The 21634-nt window shown below is 42.9% G+C and overlaps 1 protein-coding gene across 2 annotated transcripts in view; it reads left to right on the top strand.

Moving 5' to 3' along the window:
• Nucleotides 1-8601, top strand: part of PLEKHF2 (pleckstrin homology and FYVE domain containing 2) — a 78138-nt gene extending 69537 nt beyond the window's left edge. Inside the window, exons 1-2 of one of the 2 annotated variants that reach the window (XM_078687006.1) lie at nt 2634-2945; nt 3672-8601. In XM_078687006.1, coding sequence (XP_078543132.1) covers nt 2911-2945; nt 3672-4434 — 798 coding nt within the window. In that variant the 5' untranslated portion in view covers nt 2634-2910 and the 3' untranslated portion in view covers nt 4435-8601. Of the gene's footprint in view, nt 1-2633; nt 2946-3671 lie in introns of those variants that run through there. The other variant, XM_078687007.1, reaches the window with a different exon arrangement.
• The last annotated feature ends 13033 nt before the right edge of the window (nt 8602-21634 follow it).

Raw genomic sequence — 21634 nt, 5'->3', positions numbered from 1 at the left:
ACACTACCATGCACCTATGTTGCTGCGTGCAACTACTGTGATTTTATCAGCCTGGATGTTGGTGATTTAAAAGTCCGCATACCTTTGGCTTTTGTTTGTTTCGGTAGCTGGTTATCTGTATTTGTTATAGACACTGTTTATTAAGACGCTGCAGCCTCGAGGTTTCAAAAAATCAATTGTGGCCTATCACTAAGGTCATTCAGTGCCCCTTTCTGAGATGGCATCAAGGTCAAGGAGCATGTGATGTCATTTTCGCTGTCCCTAACTATAATCAAGAGTGTTTCTATGGAGGAATGCTTACATTAGTATACATACATAGCTTCATGTTGTTCAATAACAAAAAAAACGAAGATATCTGTGTTTGTTATAGGAAAAATGGCCAAATAAAATGCCGCAAAATTGCCGCTAAATTTCCACATTTGTGCCGCTAAATTTCCATTTTTGTGCCGCTAAATTTGCTACTCCATGCCGCTATATCCTGGGGGGTCTGCCTAATACACTGCTAACATGCTGCGCGTGCGGCCTCCCCCTTCATGACCTACGTGTCTCTTCTCCAAGAGCCCTTTGCCAAGTGCTTTTGACTTTTTAGACTTTAGGCCCCCTATTCAGCGATGTCAGAAGCGCAGAACACCAGAGTAATAGTGCGCTTTAAACAAACAAACACATGATCACACGCACACTCATGCATGAATAAACACACAAACGCTGAGCACAGGCTTAATTACTACCCGGGACTTCTCTTGCCTGCCTGCTGCGTATCTTCTTCCCTGGGGTCACGTCACATCGCTTTACTTCTTCCTTGTGCTACTTTTAGTCTATTTAACCTTGTCTCTGAGACGCACCTGAGTCTGTTCATTCCTCTGAGTTTGGTCCATATGAGCCTGTTGCTTCTAGTTTTATAGGCCACATCTGGGTCCGTTTCTTTCTCTCTGAACTGCATCACAGCTTCTTTCTATTAGCGTGATCTAGTCAGGCCATGTTTTTTCTAGGTGAACGCTGAAGGGGTCATACTTCGTTTTTTAAGGTGCGGGTGACGGTGGCATGAATAAGTTACAGGGGGAGCGTGTGGGTCCTTCAGGGGTACAGTAGTCTTGGTTTGGGGTGGCAGCCTCAGGTTTGCTGTCAGATTTGAAGCACAGGCACCAAGATGTGGGTAAGTGTTTGGCTGCTTATGATGAATTCACTGCAGGTGGTGGATTCTGAATCTGGCAATGTTAGGGCCTTCTGGTGTAAGCTTGTGGGTCTGGGGGAGGCAATGGTCGACTGGTGCTGCCTGACAAGTCCATGTGTCCTGCAGTTCTTCTGCATATTGGGGCGATTTTCAAACAAATTCTGCGGCTTCTGAGGCATATGTCTTGACCCCCCAGCTACGACAAGCCCCATTTTCTTTCTTTTCCTACACGGGCGACCGGAATCAATCAGGTGTCACAAACATGCTTATACAATTAATATGTTCCAGTTGCAAGACGCATCCTCCCCGGGAGTTCCACTCCTCTTCTCTGACAGTTTTATGACCATGATGTTCGCTTACAAATGCCCTTTTGTTCATAGAGTACAATCTCCTCACCCGAGTTGAGACGACTTGAAATCCTTTCCATTACCTCCGTCTTCTATGACCTTCCGAACTTTTCCTCTGCCCCCATTGTTTGTTCCCTCTTCTGTCCTCCTTCCCCCTCTTGCTGTCATTTCTATTTTTCATTTTTGCATCTATTTCTTTGTTTTCATCTTCACTGCATTCTTCACATATCCAATGCTTCCCGCTTAATTCTACACACTCTTCTCTTTGACTCAGTTTTAGTCTTCCCCTTTTTTACTCCCTCACTTCTTTCATTGCATCCCAATTAATTTAAGGAAGCCAACAGAAAGTACTCCTGAGGTCTTGCTTACATTCCCCCCCACCCGAACACCGGTAAAAAAATGGTGGGGAGCCATGGCCAACTGCCAATTAGGTCAAGGGAGCCACGGGTTAAAAAAGTTTGGCAACCACTGCCTCAAGGCAAGGTTCGTTCTCTTGTTTTTCGGAGAATCCACAGAGGTAGCTGTCAGTTCGGAGGTGTTGTCGCCTGTGAAACAGTTGGAGTCTCCTGCTAGAGAAGCGCTGGATGAGCAACCGATTTGCCTATTTAGGTATTTATTTACTTATTTATAGAGTTTCGGAGCGCTTTCAACATGATTCTGAAAGTGTAAGAACGTGTTACAGTAGAATACATAGATTAAAAAAATCTCACATCTAGACTGGTAGAAAAGACTGTAATATGTACCTGTCCAGTGATAATTTGCCCCAGACTGCATTGAAAAATATTCAGAAATCATATAAACGCAGCTATTTACAAACTACAGAGAACCCAAAAAACGAAGCTTGTGTAGGAAATTTACCTGCCTGGAAATGTCTGGTGAACGCAGACCCTAGAAGCGTTTTTGTTTTGTTTTTTAAAGAGCAATACATAAGCACTTTGCCACATGGAGACACTTTTCCCGATGGGGCAAGTTGGTTAAATTCAGTTTATGATTTGATAATAATGATATGATGATAATGATGACCTTTTAAATATGATTTTTTTTTTTTAAAGAGAGGATGTGCACAAAATACGCCAATAGCATGACCTTGATTTTGTTTACTTTGTTTTGTTGAGGTTTCGGTAAGTGGAATAAAAATATAACATAGTAAGAGATTTACAAGACATTGGAGGAGCTTCCTATGAAGAAAAATTGCCTTATGCAGACTCGAGGGGACTATAAAACTGAACCATCGGTACAAACGTCATATTTGGACAAGTACAGAATATCTTGAGTGCAAGAAGAGCGACGTATTGTTAGAACGAAAAAAGGCGTTTTTGGAAGTGTGGAAGAGAAGGAATAACAAGATAATGCGTTAAAAGGAGAGACAGTTGTTCTCTCTTCGAGGGTGGGATGCTGTTCACAGGAGAAGTAAAGTCCGTAGGCTGGTAGGTAATAAACACCGTTCAACTTAAGATCAGATTAATGGGAGGTGTGATTTCTGGGAGTTAACATTTTATAAATATATTTATTCGCTAGTAAACTGTTTCCGGTGGTTATCATATTTACTGATGTATCACATCCACGCCCTCCACTTGTTTCCTTTGAGAGGAGGTGTTCCTCTCTCCCAAAGCAAGCTGTAAATCTAGTTGGAAGAGACTTTTTGATGCAGTCTTACTTCATGTAAGCATTAAACCCTGAGCACGAAATTTCCTAGTTATAAAAAAAAAAAGTCTGTTAAGGTGCTAATTTTCACAAGTTTAGAATGTGGTTTGTCATTATTAACTAAATACGGATTGTTGCAAATAGTATGATTTTGTGAAGGCCGCCATCCATTAAGGCATAAACAAATCAGGACCTCCTGATCATAGCTAACACGAGAAATGTGATTGTGCCCTCTAATATTCCATACCTGAACAAATGGAATTGTTGCTTTACTCGGTCTGCCGTACACATCTTCCCTATACATAAAGAGAAACGTAAACTTTAATCTTAAAATTGTTACGTTTGCAATGTAAAATGTGGGCACACATTTATTTGAGATTAACTTTTAACCTTTGAATTTTAAATAATCAGAGATACGACATGTTGATTCAGCAACATCATACTGTGAAAAGCCACTCTTAACTCTGCTAATCACTCTTACATCTAATGCGAGCTTTGATTTTTTCTAGGATTTTGAAAATGGTGGATCGTTTAACAAACAGTGAAGCAAATGCAAGACGAATAAGCATAGTCGAAGGATGTTTTGGGACCGCTGGCCAGCCATTGGCAATTCCTGGGAGAGTTCTCATTGGAGAAGGAGTTCTAACAAAATTGTGCAGGAAAAAGCCCAAAGCCAGACAGTTTTTCCTCTTCAATGATATTCTGGTCTATGGCAATATCGTAATTCAGAAGAAAAAATATAACAAGCAACACATAATCCCGTTGGAAAATGTCACCATTGAGTCTATTCTAGATGAAGGAGATCTACGGAATGGATGGCTCATTAAGACCCCAACTAAGTCTTTTGCTGTTTATGCTGCCACAGCCACTGAAAAGTCGGAATGGATGAACCACATACAGAAGTGTGTATCAGACTTGATCTCTAAAGGTGGCAAAACTCCAAGTAATGAACATGCTGCGGTATGGGTACCTGACTCTGAAGCAACAGTGTGCATGCGCTGTCAGAAAGTAAAATTCACACCAGTGAGCCGCAGGCACCACTGCCGCAAGTGTGGGTTTGTTGTATGTGGGCTATGTTCTGAAAAGAAGTTTCTGCTTCCAAACCAGTCTTCCAAACCAGTGAGAGTTTGCGATTTTTGTCATGATATTCTTTCGTCAGGGGAAGTGAGTCCCTGCTATCCCACAAGATCAGACTCTTACTGTCAGGCAGCAAAATTCCCCCCAAGCAATGTGTCAGATGATGACGACGAGGATGATGACAGCAGTGATTAAGCACATACATTTTTAGCTGTTTGAATGGTTGATCAAAGATATCCGTGAAGAGCTGCTTTTGGACATGCCCAATTTCATACCAGGCACAAACATATCTCCTATTTAGCCATACATTTTACCTGAAAACCCTCAGCTGCATGTGCCTCCGTATAAGACTGTTTATTAATGGATTCTTCACCTATGCAGGGACGTGGGCTAATTGAAATTTGCCCAAGATTTTCTAGCTTCCAGTGCTTGTGTTTTTTGGGCTAATCCTTTGTGGAAAGGAGTCTTATATATTTTGGGAAATGTAGGTATAGCTTCCTATTTGTTATAGTGTGATGGACTGTTTTGTTCTGTGGAATTTCATAGTTTCCCAAACTACAAAAGTAGTCATCGCCTGATGCATGGAGCACTGTCGTCTATGCTTTGAGGATGTCCAGGGTTTGAGGATGCCATATCTTCCATTGTTTGAAGAGGCCCCATCTTCCATTGTTTGAAGGCACACTGCCAACATTTTGAGAACACAAAAATAGGCAAGTTGCCAGTAGTAATCAAGAAGGGCTCATTCTCAAACATGTAATGTTGAATTTGGTTTGCAGGTTGTAGATAGAATATTGAGAACAGTAAACCAAAATGTGTTGACTTTTCAAGCACACTGTGCGAGAGGTTTATTTCGTAACCGATGAATCGGTTGCTATGTAAAATTTGGAACCAAATTGTATTGTTACTTTTTTTACAACTTTCTTCTTTTGTGCCACACAGTGCCTTGTAATGCCAGTACTGGTATATTGATGTTGAAAGCTTATCGAAGCTTCTACCATATTAGAGTCTGCATGCCACCCTTAATCTATGGTGCTACTTCAAATGAGTGCTGTGATAAAAGAAAAAGGCGTATGGTAGTTTTCATGAGGCAGCTGTAGATGTCCAATGAAAGTTTCAATTGATAACAATACTAAATTTGGAGTGTCACTGTTCCTAAATGGCCCCACTAAGAAGAAATGTTCATTATTTATTTTGAAAATTGTGGAGCAAACGTTATGAAACTAATTTTGTGCTTGATATACAAATAAAGTTTAATTTCGGGCTTTTACCTGTTAACCATTTATGTGGCAACAATTCATGTTTTTGAGCATTGCCTTATTGAACACGGTTAACGGTTAGGATGACAAATGGAGACCGTTTCCTAACTTTTGGCTTGTAAAATTGATTTCAAACGTCTTGAAGCATTAGAGGCACTTTAGGAGTATTTAATTGCTATGGCAAGGTCAAATAGTTTTGAATTGTGGATGTACATTTTTATTTAAATCTCTACTGGCAGTTAGTTGGAGAGTGTTGCAATCTCTAGGGATATCCCAATGAAGCCAGCACCGGTTTTGTTTTCTAGAAGGGCTACCGCTCTTGTTTGCCACGGGTAGAAAGCTGTATGTTTTTTTTTCTTCTAAACCTGAATATTCAGAACATTTAAGAATGCCATGAGCCTGCTGTTGCCATTTTTATAAACAAAAACGTCTATTACTTCTCCTAGCCCCAGACGATGAGATAACAAGCATGTAGCTCTGCTTGAAGAGTCTTTATCCAATATATCAGTTTCTGCTCTCAAAACTAGCACACAGTGAGTGGCGAAATAGGAATGACAAACATACAAACAAAATATAGATTCCAATGCATTAATACAAATTGATTAAAGCACATTACTGGACATAGGTGAGAAATATAAAAATGGGCATAAATTTGGGTTTGATTGCGTACCATAATATCACCTTTGTTGGTGATCTGGACAGCAGGTCAGTTGTCTCTTTAAAGCACAGCCACTGGTGTCCACATGGTCATTTCAATAGAAGTATTTCTTTTGCGGAGACGATGAGCCTTTTGCACCTTTTTCTCTGCATCTCTAGTTGAAGCCTGTTGGTGTCTAAAAAGCTTCATTGACGGCTTCAGTTTTGGTGTTTGAGTAATGGTGTTGGTTTATCAGTGTTGAATTATGTAATAATACTCTGTGGTTTGCATAGGAAGACTTCCCACTTTTGCTGACTTCCTGAGGAGCTCCTGCTAACTTTGCTTAAATTCTTAGTGCACTGGGAAGGGGAAAAGTAACCCTTTCAACTACCTATTGATGTTGTGCAATAATAAAATAGGCTGTGTGCGTACGCATACAAACCTGTAGTTGAAAGGGATTAATTTGTCTGGGGAGGAATGTAAATTTATGCGACTTCTGAACCCTAGCGTGGGCAGTCTCATTTGAAATGAAACTTTTTAAAATAAACCTTATTTACCCTTGCAACAGCAGTTCTTCTGAAGGTTAGCTGTTTAGCAACGCTCCTACGTTCAATTTTAGTAATCACTCAAATTGCATATATACAAGTATACAAACTTGTGACTGTTGCCATAGTTTGCTAAACTTGAGCAACATAGTAAATTTGCAATGCTTTCTTATGACTCTGTTTAAAAACGTTAATGGAGATGAACTATTTTTTAAAAATTATTTTACTACTAGTGAGTGTATTCTTTAAATTGTATTGAAAATGAGATTGGTCTGAAGCCGGCTGATTGAGCCCTATGATTTTTGTAAGCTTTATATCATTCTCTTTGAGCTGATCCTTTGAGCAATGCAAAAACATGCCATTGTTGCCTCAGAACAAGAGTAAAGATAGTATTGTCTACAGAAATAATGTTCAGACTACAGATAAAAGGGATAAATTGATATTCAGTTTGACATTTTGGGAGATGGTTGCTTCTTTTTGAAGGGTTGCTAAATAATTTTACATACATTTAAGCTTCTTCCGAAAAACATGATTCTTGTGGTTTATGCTGTAAAGCACAATTTAACCAATTTATATTGAGTATGTACTTTACATTACTACAACCAAAAGGAGTATACTTCTCTTGCCTCTCGAATAATAGCCAACAATAGGAAAATATTGTTTTGTCTGCCTTGTATCAGAATGTGACCCTTTTTCTAAAACTTTCTTTGACCTAGTGCACAAATTCGTTTGTCTGATGATTGATTTGAAGGGAAATGTATTCTGGAACCGTGCTGTGCTAGATCAGCAATGAGATGATTCAACTCTTGCACCATAGTTAGTGTCACTCTAACAGTTTTTTTTATTTACAAAATTTAACCTTGTATGTGAATTAGTTGAATTTGGCTTGTTCCTAATATGATCGTGTGTACTTTTCTCTTGAAAGTTAACTTCAAAAGAAAAAAAACAATTTCTAAAGTCATTTTGTACTTCTTTGGCTTATTTAAAATTTTTAAATGAGGAGATGGGTTAAGAGGAAATGGAGATGCTGTGGTGCAAGCCAAAGAACATTTAAGAGATTATAAACAAAACTGCTTATTTCGCTGTTTCATGTTCTAGTGTTTGCAATGACATTTTGCAGGGACAATCCATAAAGAAATGCCAGATCTGTTGTATGCTGAAGAAATCCCATTTCCTTCTTGCCTTTGTTAAAGTACGTAGCATTATGTGAACAATATTGAGCTAAATAAAACCAGCAAAAAGCACTTGGACGAAGCTTATATTAAGTCCTTTTGATAATGTCCTACTAATGATTTAAGCCAAGCACATGAAAGGGAGTTATTTACAATGATTGAGCAATAAGCAAATGTGCCTTATTACACTTGTAAATCTTAAACTTTTATCTATGAACATGCGTAGTTATTTTAATTTTGCATCTTGGTATTTAGTTATGAACACAGATGCATAATTCTCTGGACTCCTCACATTGTCTTGCATTTTCTAATACTTTACACCTTTTGTATGCTTGTTATCACCTTTTTAAACTTCGTACCACCTTCTTTTTGCTAGGTGATTTAAATTTATTTCTAAAATGACTGTTCTAGTCACTTATTTTTATAACTTTATCTAATTTTTTACCAGGAATTTGAATCTGGCATGATTTTCAGTGTCCAATAAACCTATCCGGGTAGATATTTTTGCCAATTTGTACTGCAGTACTGAATTTGTTTCTTCATGGTGTTAAGTTTTTTTAAGTTCCATCTAATGTCGGACCGTGGCCATTATCTTGGAAGGTGCTAATGTGATATTTAAAAATTAATTTTTAAACACCTTTGCTGTCACCGTTGCTTTTGTCTCAAACCTTTGGTTTAAGTATAGTCTGCATATTGTTTTCTTGTTTTAATACTTTTTGAATCAATTCTATAAACGTATTGTGTATGCATTATTTGGTTTTGTGTTATTCCAGTAGTCCGATTTTAGCATTGATAGTCTCTTTTCAATGTGTGCCTCTTCCACTGATGCTATTGTCTGGAAAGTTAGTATTTGGAGTTGGGTTGGATTTAATTTTCTAAATTAAAAAAAAGTTCCTTTTTCAGTTAATCTTGTTGCCTGCTTGCAAATAAAAAAAAACCCAATGCAATTAGCCCTATCCAGAGCAATGACAATAGCAAATGAATTCAAGAAAAGTCATGCATTATTCCCTGTAGAAAGCAAAGCAGTGAATCTCACGAGGGTTGCACTTTTTTAGGTCTCCGCCTGCGAAGGCTGCGCTTGCGCAGTCTTGCAGGGGAGATCTTATGTTTTTCAGTAAGGGGCTTAAACCCGCCCCTCTTCTCCATTGGCTGGCTTCCTAAACGGAGGCCAGCCATTGGAGGAGAGGGGTGTCACTCCGTTTAACCCCCGTCTTTTTGGGATTCGGGGGGGGGGATGTTTTTTACTTTTTCTCTCCTCTTCCCATTGGCTGGAATTTTACCTTCCAGCCAACGGGAAGAGAAGAGCACGAAAAACATGCCCCTGAATCCCAAAATGAGGCTGCGTTTCTCTGAGGCATTTCTGCATCGCCTCGGAGAAACGTGGGGGTGTCATGGCAGAGCTCGCTTGTTCCTGGTTCTCGTGGGTCTTGTTTCCTACTTACTATACAAGCCTGCTTTGCTATTTTATATAAGGAATTGTATATTTACTGTAAAAATCACAATAGCGTAAAAATAAATTCTCTAGATCTGGATCGGACCGTGACTTGATGGGGATATATTAAAGATTTACATTGAAACCTTATTCTAACGCTCTGTTACCCGTTACACACTGTCTGTCTTTGTTTTCTTTTACCTCTCCCCTTTTGTCCTACCCTCTCACGCCTCATCCCCGCCCCCCAACACGAATACACATAGTAAATAAGAAATGGAAATGCTTTTCCCGTGTTTTTCCCGTCCCAAGCGCCCAACACGCCCCCGGCGTTTAACTCGGCCCGCAGGGAGCCCGCAATTTTCACATTAGAAAGAACATGTGAGGATATTCGGCCGGAGCTGCCAAATTGAGTGTATCGGCTGCGTCCCCCCTTCCCGTGGTTCGGAGGCTGATAGATGGCCATCCACGACCCCGTGACAGCGTCGGCGCGATGCTGAGCACATTACAAGGCACAGCGAGGAGCGGGCTATTCATTCAGAGAGACATTTAGAAACCGAGGATGCTGGAAGCTGGCCAGAGGGTGTCCAATAGGAACCACCAGGGTCAGGCAAGGTATGAGTGGGCCAGGGGTCAGGGCTGCTGAGCTAACAAAGGCGCCGCCTGAGAACGGCTCCATTAACACACGATCAGCAGATTTAATGCATGGATCTCAGGAAGGAAATGTTCAAGCACCGTTGATAGGTAGATTTTTTAAAGCACACGGTTATTCGGCATGCACACAAATGCTTGCTTCATGGCGGGCTCACCAGGTGGTGAGAGTATTAATGTAATTTTATTTTTTCTTAGGTGCGGACAGAAGGAAATACTGCGGGGCTCTCAGAAACCAATGCTCGGGATGGCAGGCATTGGAAAGAGACCCGGGGTTCTGTTAGAGGCTACCATATTGGTTGGTTGCTTGAAATGTGCCCTAGTCTGAGAGTAGAATGAGATACTCTCATAGAACTCCTCACACTGGGCCCTTCTGCTCGAAGGAGGAGTGCCGGCCCCCACCTTTCTACTACCTGCTTTGAAAACTGTTTCTCCGGCCCTGATTGACCTCTGGCCCTCTAATCCTCTGGAGTAACGTGAGCAGAGAAGGAGGGGGGAGTCACGGGGAGGAAGGAGGGAGGGAGGGCGATCCCGACCTGAACAGAGCCTGCCCACAGCTGGGAGAGCTCGGCTCCCCGTGTTCAACAGTGTGATCTGAGGGGCCGCGGAGGGAAGTTCTGACGGCTGCTGCTGCGGCTTTGTACGGACAAGACGCCACCTCTGTCCTCGCCCCCACGCACTGCCTCTCTCCGGAACGCGCCCGCCTCTTGCCTTTTTTCCTTCTCTTCAAAAGAGGCCTGAGAGTTCTGAAACCGGGCTGACAGATACCTTCAAGCTGAGGCACCAGGGAGCGCCTGATCAGCTTCACGTGAGATCAGCAAATAGCGGGGGTCAGACCCTTCTCGATCTACCTGCCTTACATCCAACTGCTCAGGCACTCCGATCCCAGAGCTGGGCTAGTCTTCTCAGCAGATCCTAGCGCCTCCCTCCTGGGTCAGGCTTGATACCAACTCGAAACCAGAGAGATTGAGAAACGGAGGCTGTGATCAGCTCAGCTGCACTGGCAAAATGGAAACATCCGCTACTTCCTTGGCTTCAAGGCACCTCCAGGTCCAGGAGCAAGCCTAGGTCACCCCATTCTCCAGGGGGTCCTGCATGTGCCCCCAGTTCTCTTCTCACTTCTGCACCCTGAAGTAGAGAGATGCGGACAGATTGCCCTGAAAGTTACACTCTGCCATCAGTGGGCATTTGGTCAGTCTCTGCCACCCTCCCCTTGCCAGGAAGGAGCCCGCGACCAGCTGGTGACCATCACAAGGAACAGGTGCACTCTTTTTGATGGAAGACTGCTGCGCCCCCTGTGGGTGAGAGTCTGTGCCCCCGCCCTTCCTCCAGAGAGGCCCGGCATCCCACTACCTGCCTGTGACAGCCTCCGCCCGCCCAGTGATAGGCGCGCTCCAGGTGACAGGCCTGGCTCTGAAGTATTGGTCCTCCTTCAGTACCAGCTGCTTGTGTTGTGTCATGGGTGTGAGTGGAGGCTGGATGGCGGTGATTGCATCAAGAACAATAAGAGAGCCATCACCATCGTTTTGGGGCGTGGAGGGTGAATTGAAAAAGTATGCCATGGCTTTAGAACCACATCTGCTTCATTACGTGTATGCACCAAAAAAATAAAATATCTTGTTTTCAGTATCTGCTGTTGACCCAGATCACATCATTCTCGCGCCCATCCTCTTGCAACTTACAAAATATTACACACGTTTGCCAACACTTTACACCATAGTATAAATCCTACAAGCAGATGTGCTGCTTGCGTCAGAGCCTCAGCTGTGCCACGTCCCAGGGAGCCCCTGTGTGTGTGTAGCTCTGTGTGTGTGTGTGTGTCTCTGTGTGTGTGTGTGTGTGGCTCTGTGTGCGTGTGGCTCTGTGTGTGTGGCTCTGTGTGTGTGGCTCTGTGTGTGTGTGTGTGTGTGTGTGTGTGTGTGTGTGGCTCTGTGTGTGTGTGTGTGTGTGGCTCTGTGTGTGTGTGTGTGTGGGTCTGTGTGTGTTTGCCTCTATGTGTGTGTGTGTGTGGCTCTGTGTGTGTGGCTCTGTGTGTGTGGCTCTGTGTGTGTGGCTCTGTGTGTGTGGTTCTGTGTGTGTGCAAATGCAATAGGTCTCGCATTTGCGAGAGATTAAGCTATTGGCATTGTAATTGACAATGCCATTTATTTATCTGTTTTCAAAACCAACACATAAGTAAAAATGTTGTCATTTACAATGCCAATAGCTCTAACTTTTGCAAAGGCGAGACTGTTGCATTGTAAATGCTTGTTTTATGTCTCGCCTGAGACAATGAATGCGCTGTCGGTTGCAAGACATTTTGTTAACTTAAAATAACCTTAGAGCCCGCCCATTTCTTGCCTTTAGTTGGCTTCATTGTCACTCATTTGGTTGCCCTTCTTTGGTCAGCATATGCCAGCTTGCCTTCCTCTTGTCTTTGGCCCTTCACTGGAGCATGGCCCAAGTACTTGCATTTATTGCCCTTGCTTACGAGAAGTCAGTCTGGCAGTAAAAGAGGCGTAGTTATTGCTAGCCTTGCTTCTCTTAAGCAACAACTATAAGCACAAAGTGCTTGATAACACTCTGCTTGCAGATTTTTAAAACACATAAATAAAAGGCATTGTTATTTACATTGCCAATAGCTCAAACTGTCGCAAATGCGAGACCTATTGCATTTCAAATGCTTGCACAAATGTGCAAATACAGCAACAGTACTTTTTATACATGAATGGTGGCTATGTGCGAATACAGCAACCAGTAATTCTTGAAGTCAGAACATCCACTGTACATCTGAAGACACCACATGGTCTGCGGCTGATTCAGGCACAATGCTTACCTCAAGCTGCACATGGATACTCATGGACCAGCACACAAGGGTCTGGCACAGGTGCAGCACATGGGCCTGGCTTGCACAGCAGAGCATGTTTATGGCGCCCCTCAATGTATCCCCATCTCATGTGAGGCACCTTTGTCGGGTCCTGACTTCCTTGCTACCAGCAACTGCATTATGGAATTTAAGAGACTAACCTTTTCTAGTTATGTCTGTCTATGGGACTTTCATGCCCAAACATGCAGAGAGATGTTGACTGAAAAGCTTAGAATTCCTGCAGATGTTAGCAAATGGCTCCTAAAAAAACTCCATGTCATGGGCAGTAATTTCCATAACTTATATACTAATGTTTAGCTCTTTTCCAAACGCCTCCGTTTTAACCAGGTATGGGATTTGTAGAACAGGAAATGTTTTGTCCAAGATCACTCCCCATTGGTCATGTGGGAAGTCATTATTAGAAGGGTTGTCTCCTTGAGCCACAATTGTCAAGCTAATACAAGTCGGACTTTCTGAAAATGAAATCTATGTTCACGAATTGTCATAGCCTACAAATTTGTAATAAAATCCAGGGAATTTAAGATGCAGGATACATAAAACGAAACATACCTGAATGCATTGAGAAAAACTATGTGGACGAGGTATGCATATCTGACATGGGGCAACTGTCAGTACTCGAGGCTCATCTGTAAAATTGTAAATTGATACCTGTATAGCGCACTACTCACCCGCAAGGGTCTCAAGGCGCTTGTACGAATACCGCTGTGGAACCCATCCTGGCTTTCCCTGTGAGGTGTCCACTCCTGGGCACCCCCAAGGTGGAGGCCAGGCATCCTTAGCGTTGTGGGGGCCGTTGTGGAGATTAAGCAAGCTATTGCCCAGAGTTGCAGAGTGGGACTCCATGATTGGAATAGGCACCGAGGCGAGAATTATCAGGTCCGTGGAATTTTGAGCCCAAGACCCGCCGAGGCGGGGAATTGAACCCTGGTCCCGGGCTAGACCTCTGCATCAGGGTCTGCCGCTCTAACCATTGAGCCACACTTCTCCATCTGTAAACACCATTTCGGGCACACAGAGGCGCAAATCGGAGCAGCTCGAATAATTCCTGTTCACAGTGGAGCGCCAGCAACAATGATGCATCAGCCCGCGCGTGGCTAGATGTGTAAGAAAGGTAAAGGTGAAAGCTTGTCAGCAGCTCAGCAGGATACTGGTAAACGTGCTGGCTTCAGTGCAGATGTAGGGTTTAATATACAGAATACTAAAGCATGCTTTAAACAACTGGTGCTTCGTTTAAGACAGTTGAATGTACTCTTTTAACTGCTCTTGAAAGGATGAGAAGTAGTGCAAGAATAGTTAATTTCACTTGTGACCTAGGATTTTAATTTAAGAGCCCCAGACATGTCACTCGATTGCTAGATGCATCTTGGTCACCATTAGTAAAGGCCATCCCTCCTCCTCGGAAGTATGAACGGCTGAGCCGCTGCAGGGAAATTCAAAACACTGACGTTGTTGGACTTAGCACTTTTTGGCTAAAGTTCCTTAAACTTTTTGCCTTCCTCCTAGACCTTTTTCTGACATGGTGTTGCCAGCTTAGATGCTTTGGGCACTTTGCCACTGCTGATCAGTGTCAAAGTGCAAGTACTCCCTGTATAAAGTGTTATGGTAATTGGTTGTCCATAATTGGTATATTTGTTTAATTAGTAATGTCCCTAGTAAAGTGCACTATGTGTGCCAGGGCTGGTAATGCAAATGATACTAGTGGGCCTGCAGCACTAATTGTTCCACCCACATAAGTAGCCCTAAAAAGAGATCTCAGGCCTGCCACTGCAGTGCCTGCGTGCAGTTTATCTGCCTTGTTGTCCTGACAAGTGCACCCACTTGCCAGAAATTACCCTTCCCTTTTTTTATGCACATCAGACACCCTTATAGTAGGCCCAAGGTACCCCCATGGGCAGGGTGCAGTGTATGTGAAAGGTAGGCTATGTACCATGAGAGGTGTACCATGTCCTGACAGTGAAATACTGCCAATTTCATTTTTCACTGTTGCAAGGCCATCTTGCCCATAGGACTCATTTGAATTGACCGCGGTAGCAGGATCCTTGAGACTTGTGGCCGGTTGTCGTTACTGGCCCACTATTGATAAGCCCTTGATGGAGGATTGAAATTCTATTTCCTTCCGATTTAAATCACATTCCAATGGAACAACTCTACTCATTTTTGATTTACACGGAACGCTAATTGCCTCCTAATAATTCGAGTTTGGAAATCATTGTATTTACACAAATTAAGAAAGTGACAGTTCCGGTTTGGATTTTAAATAACTTTGACGCTCAATGAATTGTTCTTGTCCTGATGATGACCGCAACCTCTGACTGCAGTCGAAACGCCGTCGACGTATTTGTGGCTCATAAATTTTAGTGGACACATAAGTTTTGTATATGTTGTACCCCTTTTTTTAACATAATTATGGTTTGCCACATGTTTGGTTTCCCCTGTATGTCTTGTATTTTTGCATAAACCAGCAATTGTATCTTTTGAGCGCACTATTTATAATAAATATGTGATAACTTTCTAATCTTTTGTTGACAGTTTTTTATTTGTCTCCCTTTCCTTCATTCTCTCCCTCCCCTTTTATTCTTTTTCCTTTTGTAAAGTGAAATTTGTTTGCATTTGATTATTCTGACAATTGTGATTTGTTATTGGTCTCCTGAACTGTTGTTTGGAATACTAAGTGTAACATGTTTCCAGCATATCTTCCCATCGGCATAAGATGGAGAGATGGAGTTTAGTGTGCCTGAACTCAGAATTTAATAACGCATCTTTTTATGAAGATGGTTTTTAAATTGTGTGTTTAGAAACCACACTTTTAGAAGTGGCTGGTTTCTTGTCCTAACCATCTTGCGTGATTCTGCCTCGTTGTGTATTGACTATCTGGGTTTGGATGTGACAGGGTCCGGGGAGGTGTCCTGACAACAGGGAGGAGTAGGTGAGACAGCAATAGGCTAGCCTGCATTTGGTGTTGTGGGAGGAGTAGCCCCCTGGATGTGAAGAGGCCTGTTCTGATGCCACAAATGAATGGCTCCAACTCCTGTGGAACGTCTGAGGCCCAGACCCTCACTATCAAAGGAAGAGGGTGTGTACTGGCAGGAAGACACCCAGAACTGGTTTGGACCGGGCCCAGAGCCCCCTGAACACAAAGACTTCCAAGGCTTTTAGGGGTATAAATGTGAGAGCTGAAACCCCTGAATTGAAGCCTGAAAAAGGATTGAAACTACTTTGTGATCAAGAGGAACCTCTGCCAAAGAAGAACAGCTGAAGAGAAGGACTGCCCTTGCTGTGTGTTCTGGGGTTGGCCTGCAGTTTGCTGATTTGACTAAGGAGAGGACAAGGGCTTTCCTGTGTCCCCCTGCTTGAAAGGACTTTGCTGTGTGCTGTGTCCTGAAGTAACTTGTCTCCAAGGACCCGAGGAGAGCTGGTCCCCTGTTGTGGAAACTCAGGAACATCAAAGTTTCAGACCGTGTCTCAGCGACGCTTGGGGCGTGTGCTTTTGCATGCCTGAGACTGCTGTGCGGTCTGTGGTACTGTTTACGAGGTGCCCCGTAACCGCATTGCCTCCGCAGCATGAAACATCATCAACGCTGCTGCATTGTTGTTTGTGGCCCGAGCTATCATCGTAACTGAGGCTGTGAGTAAGGATCGCCGCTGGCCCGAGCCGCAAAGGATTTCTTGAATCGAAGGAAGCTGCAATGTGAAAGAAATCGTGATCGTTGTTCGCTAAGAGGAATCTGCCCAAGATAGTCAACGAAGGAGAAGGCAGCGCCATAACGCTTCTGGCTACAGCGTCGCCTAGCAACGGAGTTGCAACGTCATCGGGACCGCCCAGCAGGAAATCCGATGAGAGGGGAGAGAGAGAGAGAGCGAGCGAGGCAGTGCACCACCCAAGTAAGGCTTGGGCTCCGGTCGGCAGGCGCAGGCGTGTGTGGCCTGGGGAGGCGTGCCGGAGGAGTGCAGCAGTGCTTAGACCTCTCCGCCGATGCACCGCGATAGACGTGCTGAGTCCCCGAGGGGCCCGTACCTGCCAAGCAGTACCGGAGCCGCCCCTTTAAGTTTACGACCGTTGTCTCTGTTGTTGGGGCCTGGTGGTGCGCGAGCTGACCCCGCAGATTGGCTTATAGCATTATGCCTTCCATTACGAACTGCATTATTCTTACACTAAGAACTGCATTAGTACTTGCATTAAGGACTGTCTTATTTTTACATTACAAACTGCATATCATTGCATTAGGACTGCATTAGATCATCGTGAACTGCTCATTAATACCGCAAGAACCTACAAGTGCTTGTTGGCCTAATAACCGGCAAAGTGAAATATTACGAATACGCATATGTTTGATTTCTATCTTTTGGTCTTATCGTATTTCTTTTGCTAAAGATACCGATATTTTTATTAAATCAGTGTGGTGTCCGTTTGTGGTGTTATCACTGTGTTACTGGGAGTATGGTTGCATATACTATGCGCATTGCCTTGGAGATAAGCCTGGCTGCTCGTGAGAAGCTACCGGAGGGTGAGCAGGGGTTATCTAAGAGCTTGTCCGTCCTTTCTCTGACTAGAAGCAAGGGTCCCTATTTGGACTAAGGTACCTACCTCAATTAACTAGAGACCCCCAGTTCTAACAGACGTAAACAAAGATCTCCGCAATGAACAGTTAACCCATCCTGATATGTTTGAGGTGCCATCTAACCGCCTGCATGCTGAGCGGCATGCAGATCCGATATTTCTTCTGTCCGCAGTCCTGCTGTTCACGCCGTGGCACTGGTTCCAAAAAACTCAAAGTTTTATCCAAACAATCCCTGGCGCTTGGCTTACAAGCGCTGCCTAGGCGAAACCTAAAAATTGTGGAAAACGTGCTTTGGTAAATAGGCACAATCGTTTTTTTGCTTTTTTATTGTCTGCTGCTTCAGGATGCTCTTGAGAAGCACAGATGGATCCAATGCCCTTCGCATACGCAACTGTAGCACTAAGCTTTTGGCCAGAGACCAGGCCTTGAAGGTGTACAAACTGTCCTCCATATTAATGCCACCCTTAATTACTGCAATGTAGAGGTAGAACAGTTAAGACCTGTCATGGACAATCTGGAGGATAAGTTATGAAACACAAAGCATGATTCAGGCTCTGGTGACCACCTTCAACCCCATGTCATGGTTACTCGGAAAATTTTCCTATACACACCAAGTATGGTCTGTACTGCACCTTGGGGGTAAGCTTTCTCTGCTTGCTATTGCTAGCTTTGGAGGGTCGCATGTAAAAAGAAAGTAACTTAATTACTGAACTGGAATGAAATAGAATTGCGCAATGTGAAAACAGAAAACCTGGGATCACTCCTGGTTTCCCCACTTGACAAAATTGTGTGATCCTAACCAACTGTTTTGTTTCGTTTTGGTTCCTCTTTCTTCATTATTACATATAAGACCACCTTAAAATACATTATGTGATGTACAAAACCTACGCTTGTGTTTGATTTAATAAACTATAATGTTGTCCATGTAAAATAATAACCCAGTTGACCCAGAGGGGCCACATGACAACTGATTTGCCTCTTAGTTTTCTATTGGTGTTGTCAGGGTGGGAGGAGACATGAATGTTTGTTTTTACGTTTATTTTTAAAAGCTACTTCTCAATCCACTGATAGAACCTGATGTACTAAGTTGACACACTTTGCATGTTAACGAAATACACTTTTATGGGTATTTTGTAAAGACTTTAAAATTTTTACACGTTTGTTACAAAATGACTGTAAAAATGAATGTTCTTAAAGTGGTGTAGGACACCTCATGTTTGACCGTTTGTTTGAAATCTTTCTGTCAGTGCTTCCTCAAGTAAACAGCATCCCACTGTTGCTGTTCACCAGGTCGTTGCATGTAAAGTTCAGGAGGACCACAAGCAGCCCCAGGGCTGTACTTTTAGTGTCACTTGCTCCAGGTCATTACACACCGATTCCAGTCCTGGACTTTTGTTCGATAGCCTTGCACATTTTTGGTGGCGTGGTCTTTTTTTACATTTTTTTTTTTTAAATGTCTTCAGTTGAGCTAAAGCACCTGAAATTAATGATTTGCAGGTTAAAAGTTCAGGACTAGAACTGACTTGGATTGAGGTGGCCACCCTAATTCGAGGGAGCAAACTACACAGGAACAGCTTATTATTGCACGGTTTACCTACTGGAAGATCATTCATGAGGTGCCCAACGAGTCTCCGGGACAGACACTGGATTGAGAATATGGTCTTAAGGTTCAAGGAATGCTTTAAGAGGGAGACACACACACACCCCCCCACATATCTACACACAAGCGCCAAAAGCCTGTGTACGATACAATTAGCAGTGATTAAGAGCTACGCACACGTCGCACAACACACAGAGCCAGTGCCGGCTTTAGAGCTGTTTGCGCCTGGTGTGACAATCATTTTTGCCACCCCCAACCACCTCCTCGGATTCGCACATGACCACTGTGCAAAAATGTCCATAATCGCTACATACACTCTCACAGATCCTTTGTTTGTTTTAAAGAATTAATAAAGTCTGAATTTACTAATCAGAACGTATATCTACCCCAACAAACCCCTTTCAGCAACATTAGGAATAGATAATGAAACATTGGGGGGGAAACAGAATGGCCTAACATAGTTTATTCAGTTTGCATTCAGCTCTTTGATGGCAGTTCCTAACAGTCACTGTTCTATATTAAGGTTATATCTTATGAACTGTGGTGACAAAAGGAACTCTGTGGCAAAAGCAGTAATCCACTCAGCTAGCCACTGAAAATACAGATCTGCATGGTAAGAGTTCTTTGCAGCAGGCATATTAACGCTACTTTATTGCAAGTGAAAACTGCAACTAGACAAAACTCCAATCACACTCTCTAGCAGAAGCATTATCACAAGAGTTATCTTGGCATTTTGAATGCTGCCTAGACACTGGGTGAACAAGTAATGCTGCAGCAGGTGCTTGTGTATCATAAGTCATTGGTAAACATAGCACCCCCGGAGGGCAGCGCTCCCTTGTCAGGTCGGCACCGAGTGCTGCCGTACCAGTCGCGCTGCACTGGCCAGCTCAACGCCTAGGAAAGCTGTTTCTAACGCTTGCCAGGCACTGTGACAGGAGCCAGCATGTGGAGTTCGTTTAAAGAAAGATGATTGGACCGAGGGACCACTGATGCAACTGAAATTGCCCAAGTGATTAAAGAAGCAGTTCTCTTGATCCAGTGGCTTACCAGCAACAGGTATTCCAATACTATATACTCACCTGGGCCCATAAGCACTCATACACACACAGTCCAGTATAACCGCTGGAGTAAAAGTTTATTGTTTCTAACATCAAGATTAGCTTCTTTTCATTCCTAACTAATCTTTTTACTGATCAAAAAGTTCTTTCCTCTTGTCGATGTACCATTAGTTGAACTAGTTGATGGTGAAATGACAATAATAATTTTTCTTATTTCAAATGTAATAACCACAGACTCAGGAAAATGTTAAATCTTTATCTAAATTAATTTCATTTGAACCACCTCAAAGTACAGTACAGTCTCAGTCACTCATAGGAAGGAAAATTCAATAATCCTTCATCAAACACAAATTTTATATTGTGCAATGACATATGCTCAGAAAGGAGAGCACAGAGAGAAAACAACATCTACACATTCACAGAAGTAATATTTACCTATGATGGTGTGAAAACCAACCCCCTGGCCAAAGGGCTGGTAGGTGTCCCCTGGGAAAGATCAAGCGACAAAGGCTTCAGGACAGGATAGATGACCTCTCTACACTGTCGCTTGCATAGCACCCCTCTCTGACACTCTCTTCCTCCTCGAGATTCTTCTGCGATCTTCTTATAAATGTATTGCTTAAGATAGATGGTTCTGCACTTGACTCTTCATCGGCATCTCTCGTTACTCCGACAGCATCCTGAGCTCTGCAGCATTCAGCAAATCTCCGTCTGGCTAACTAACTAGAACTACATCAATTATACCTTTCAATATGCATGTACCACCCGTTAATGTTTCAATGTCGTAAAAATACTATTTCTGATTGGACAGGCAAGGGGGGGCAATCATCATACATGCTTATTTTTCATCTTAGTCTATCAGTCCATTGTTCATAGATCCAACCCCTTAATTTATATATATATTTTTTATTTTCCCACCTGTACATTTTATTAGATACATTTGTGTTGTAGTGAACTTCCATTGATCCAAAGGTCTTCAGTACTTGTTCCTAGGTTATGTAACTTTTGTGTCCTTGGATCGCGTTCAAGTGTATCGTTACTCTACTGGCTTAATCTCACCTGGAATGCGCAGAGGTCTTGTGTCTAACAAACTCTGGACTCGTACGAGATGCCCAAATGCACACTAATAAGGAAGTCAGAAAGACCAATATTATTTTCAAGAATAAATAGTTTCTCTGTATACCACCTGTCTCTACTCTAATCCCGTTCCCTTATTAATGTTTTCCCCGCATTAGCATTCGGTAAATAGCTTGGGTTAATTTCAGCAAAGCAGATGCCGTGCATGTGAGCTTTCAATCCGCCATGTTAGTATTTTCTGCTCATGCGCAATAATTTCCCTCCATGCGACAGCTCGTCGTACTGTGTAGATGCAGTTGCCGCATGCGCAATAAAAAATTTCCCGTTAGCAGCCAGTTTAGAACTCCCTCGAGTTACTTACGTTCTTAAACACAAATGCTTGCTTCTCTTGCCCTTATCTTTGGCGTGGGGCATATTAGTTTTACACAATACATAATTAATACCACGTTAGAAAGTTAAATGAGAGGTTTGCTTCCGAACAAGTTTCTTTTCAATGAGTCCTTGCTCAATCAATCCCCTCTCTGATGGCATTTTGAGCCATCACA

Source organism: Lissotriton helveticus, chromosome 4_1 (genome assembly GCF_964261635.1).
Source record: "Lissotriton helveticus chromosome 4_1, aLisHel1.1, whole genome shotgun sequence".
Taxonomy (NCBI): Eukaryota; Metazoa; Chordata; class Amphibia; order Caudata; family Salamandridae; genus Lissotriton; species Lissotriton helveticus.
This window is presented reverse-complemented; position numbering and strand designations above follow the sequence as displayed.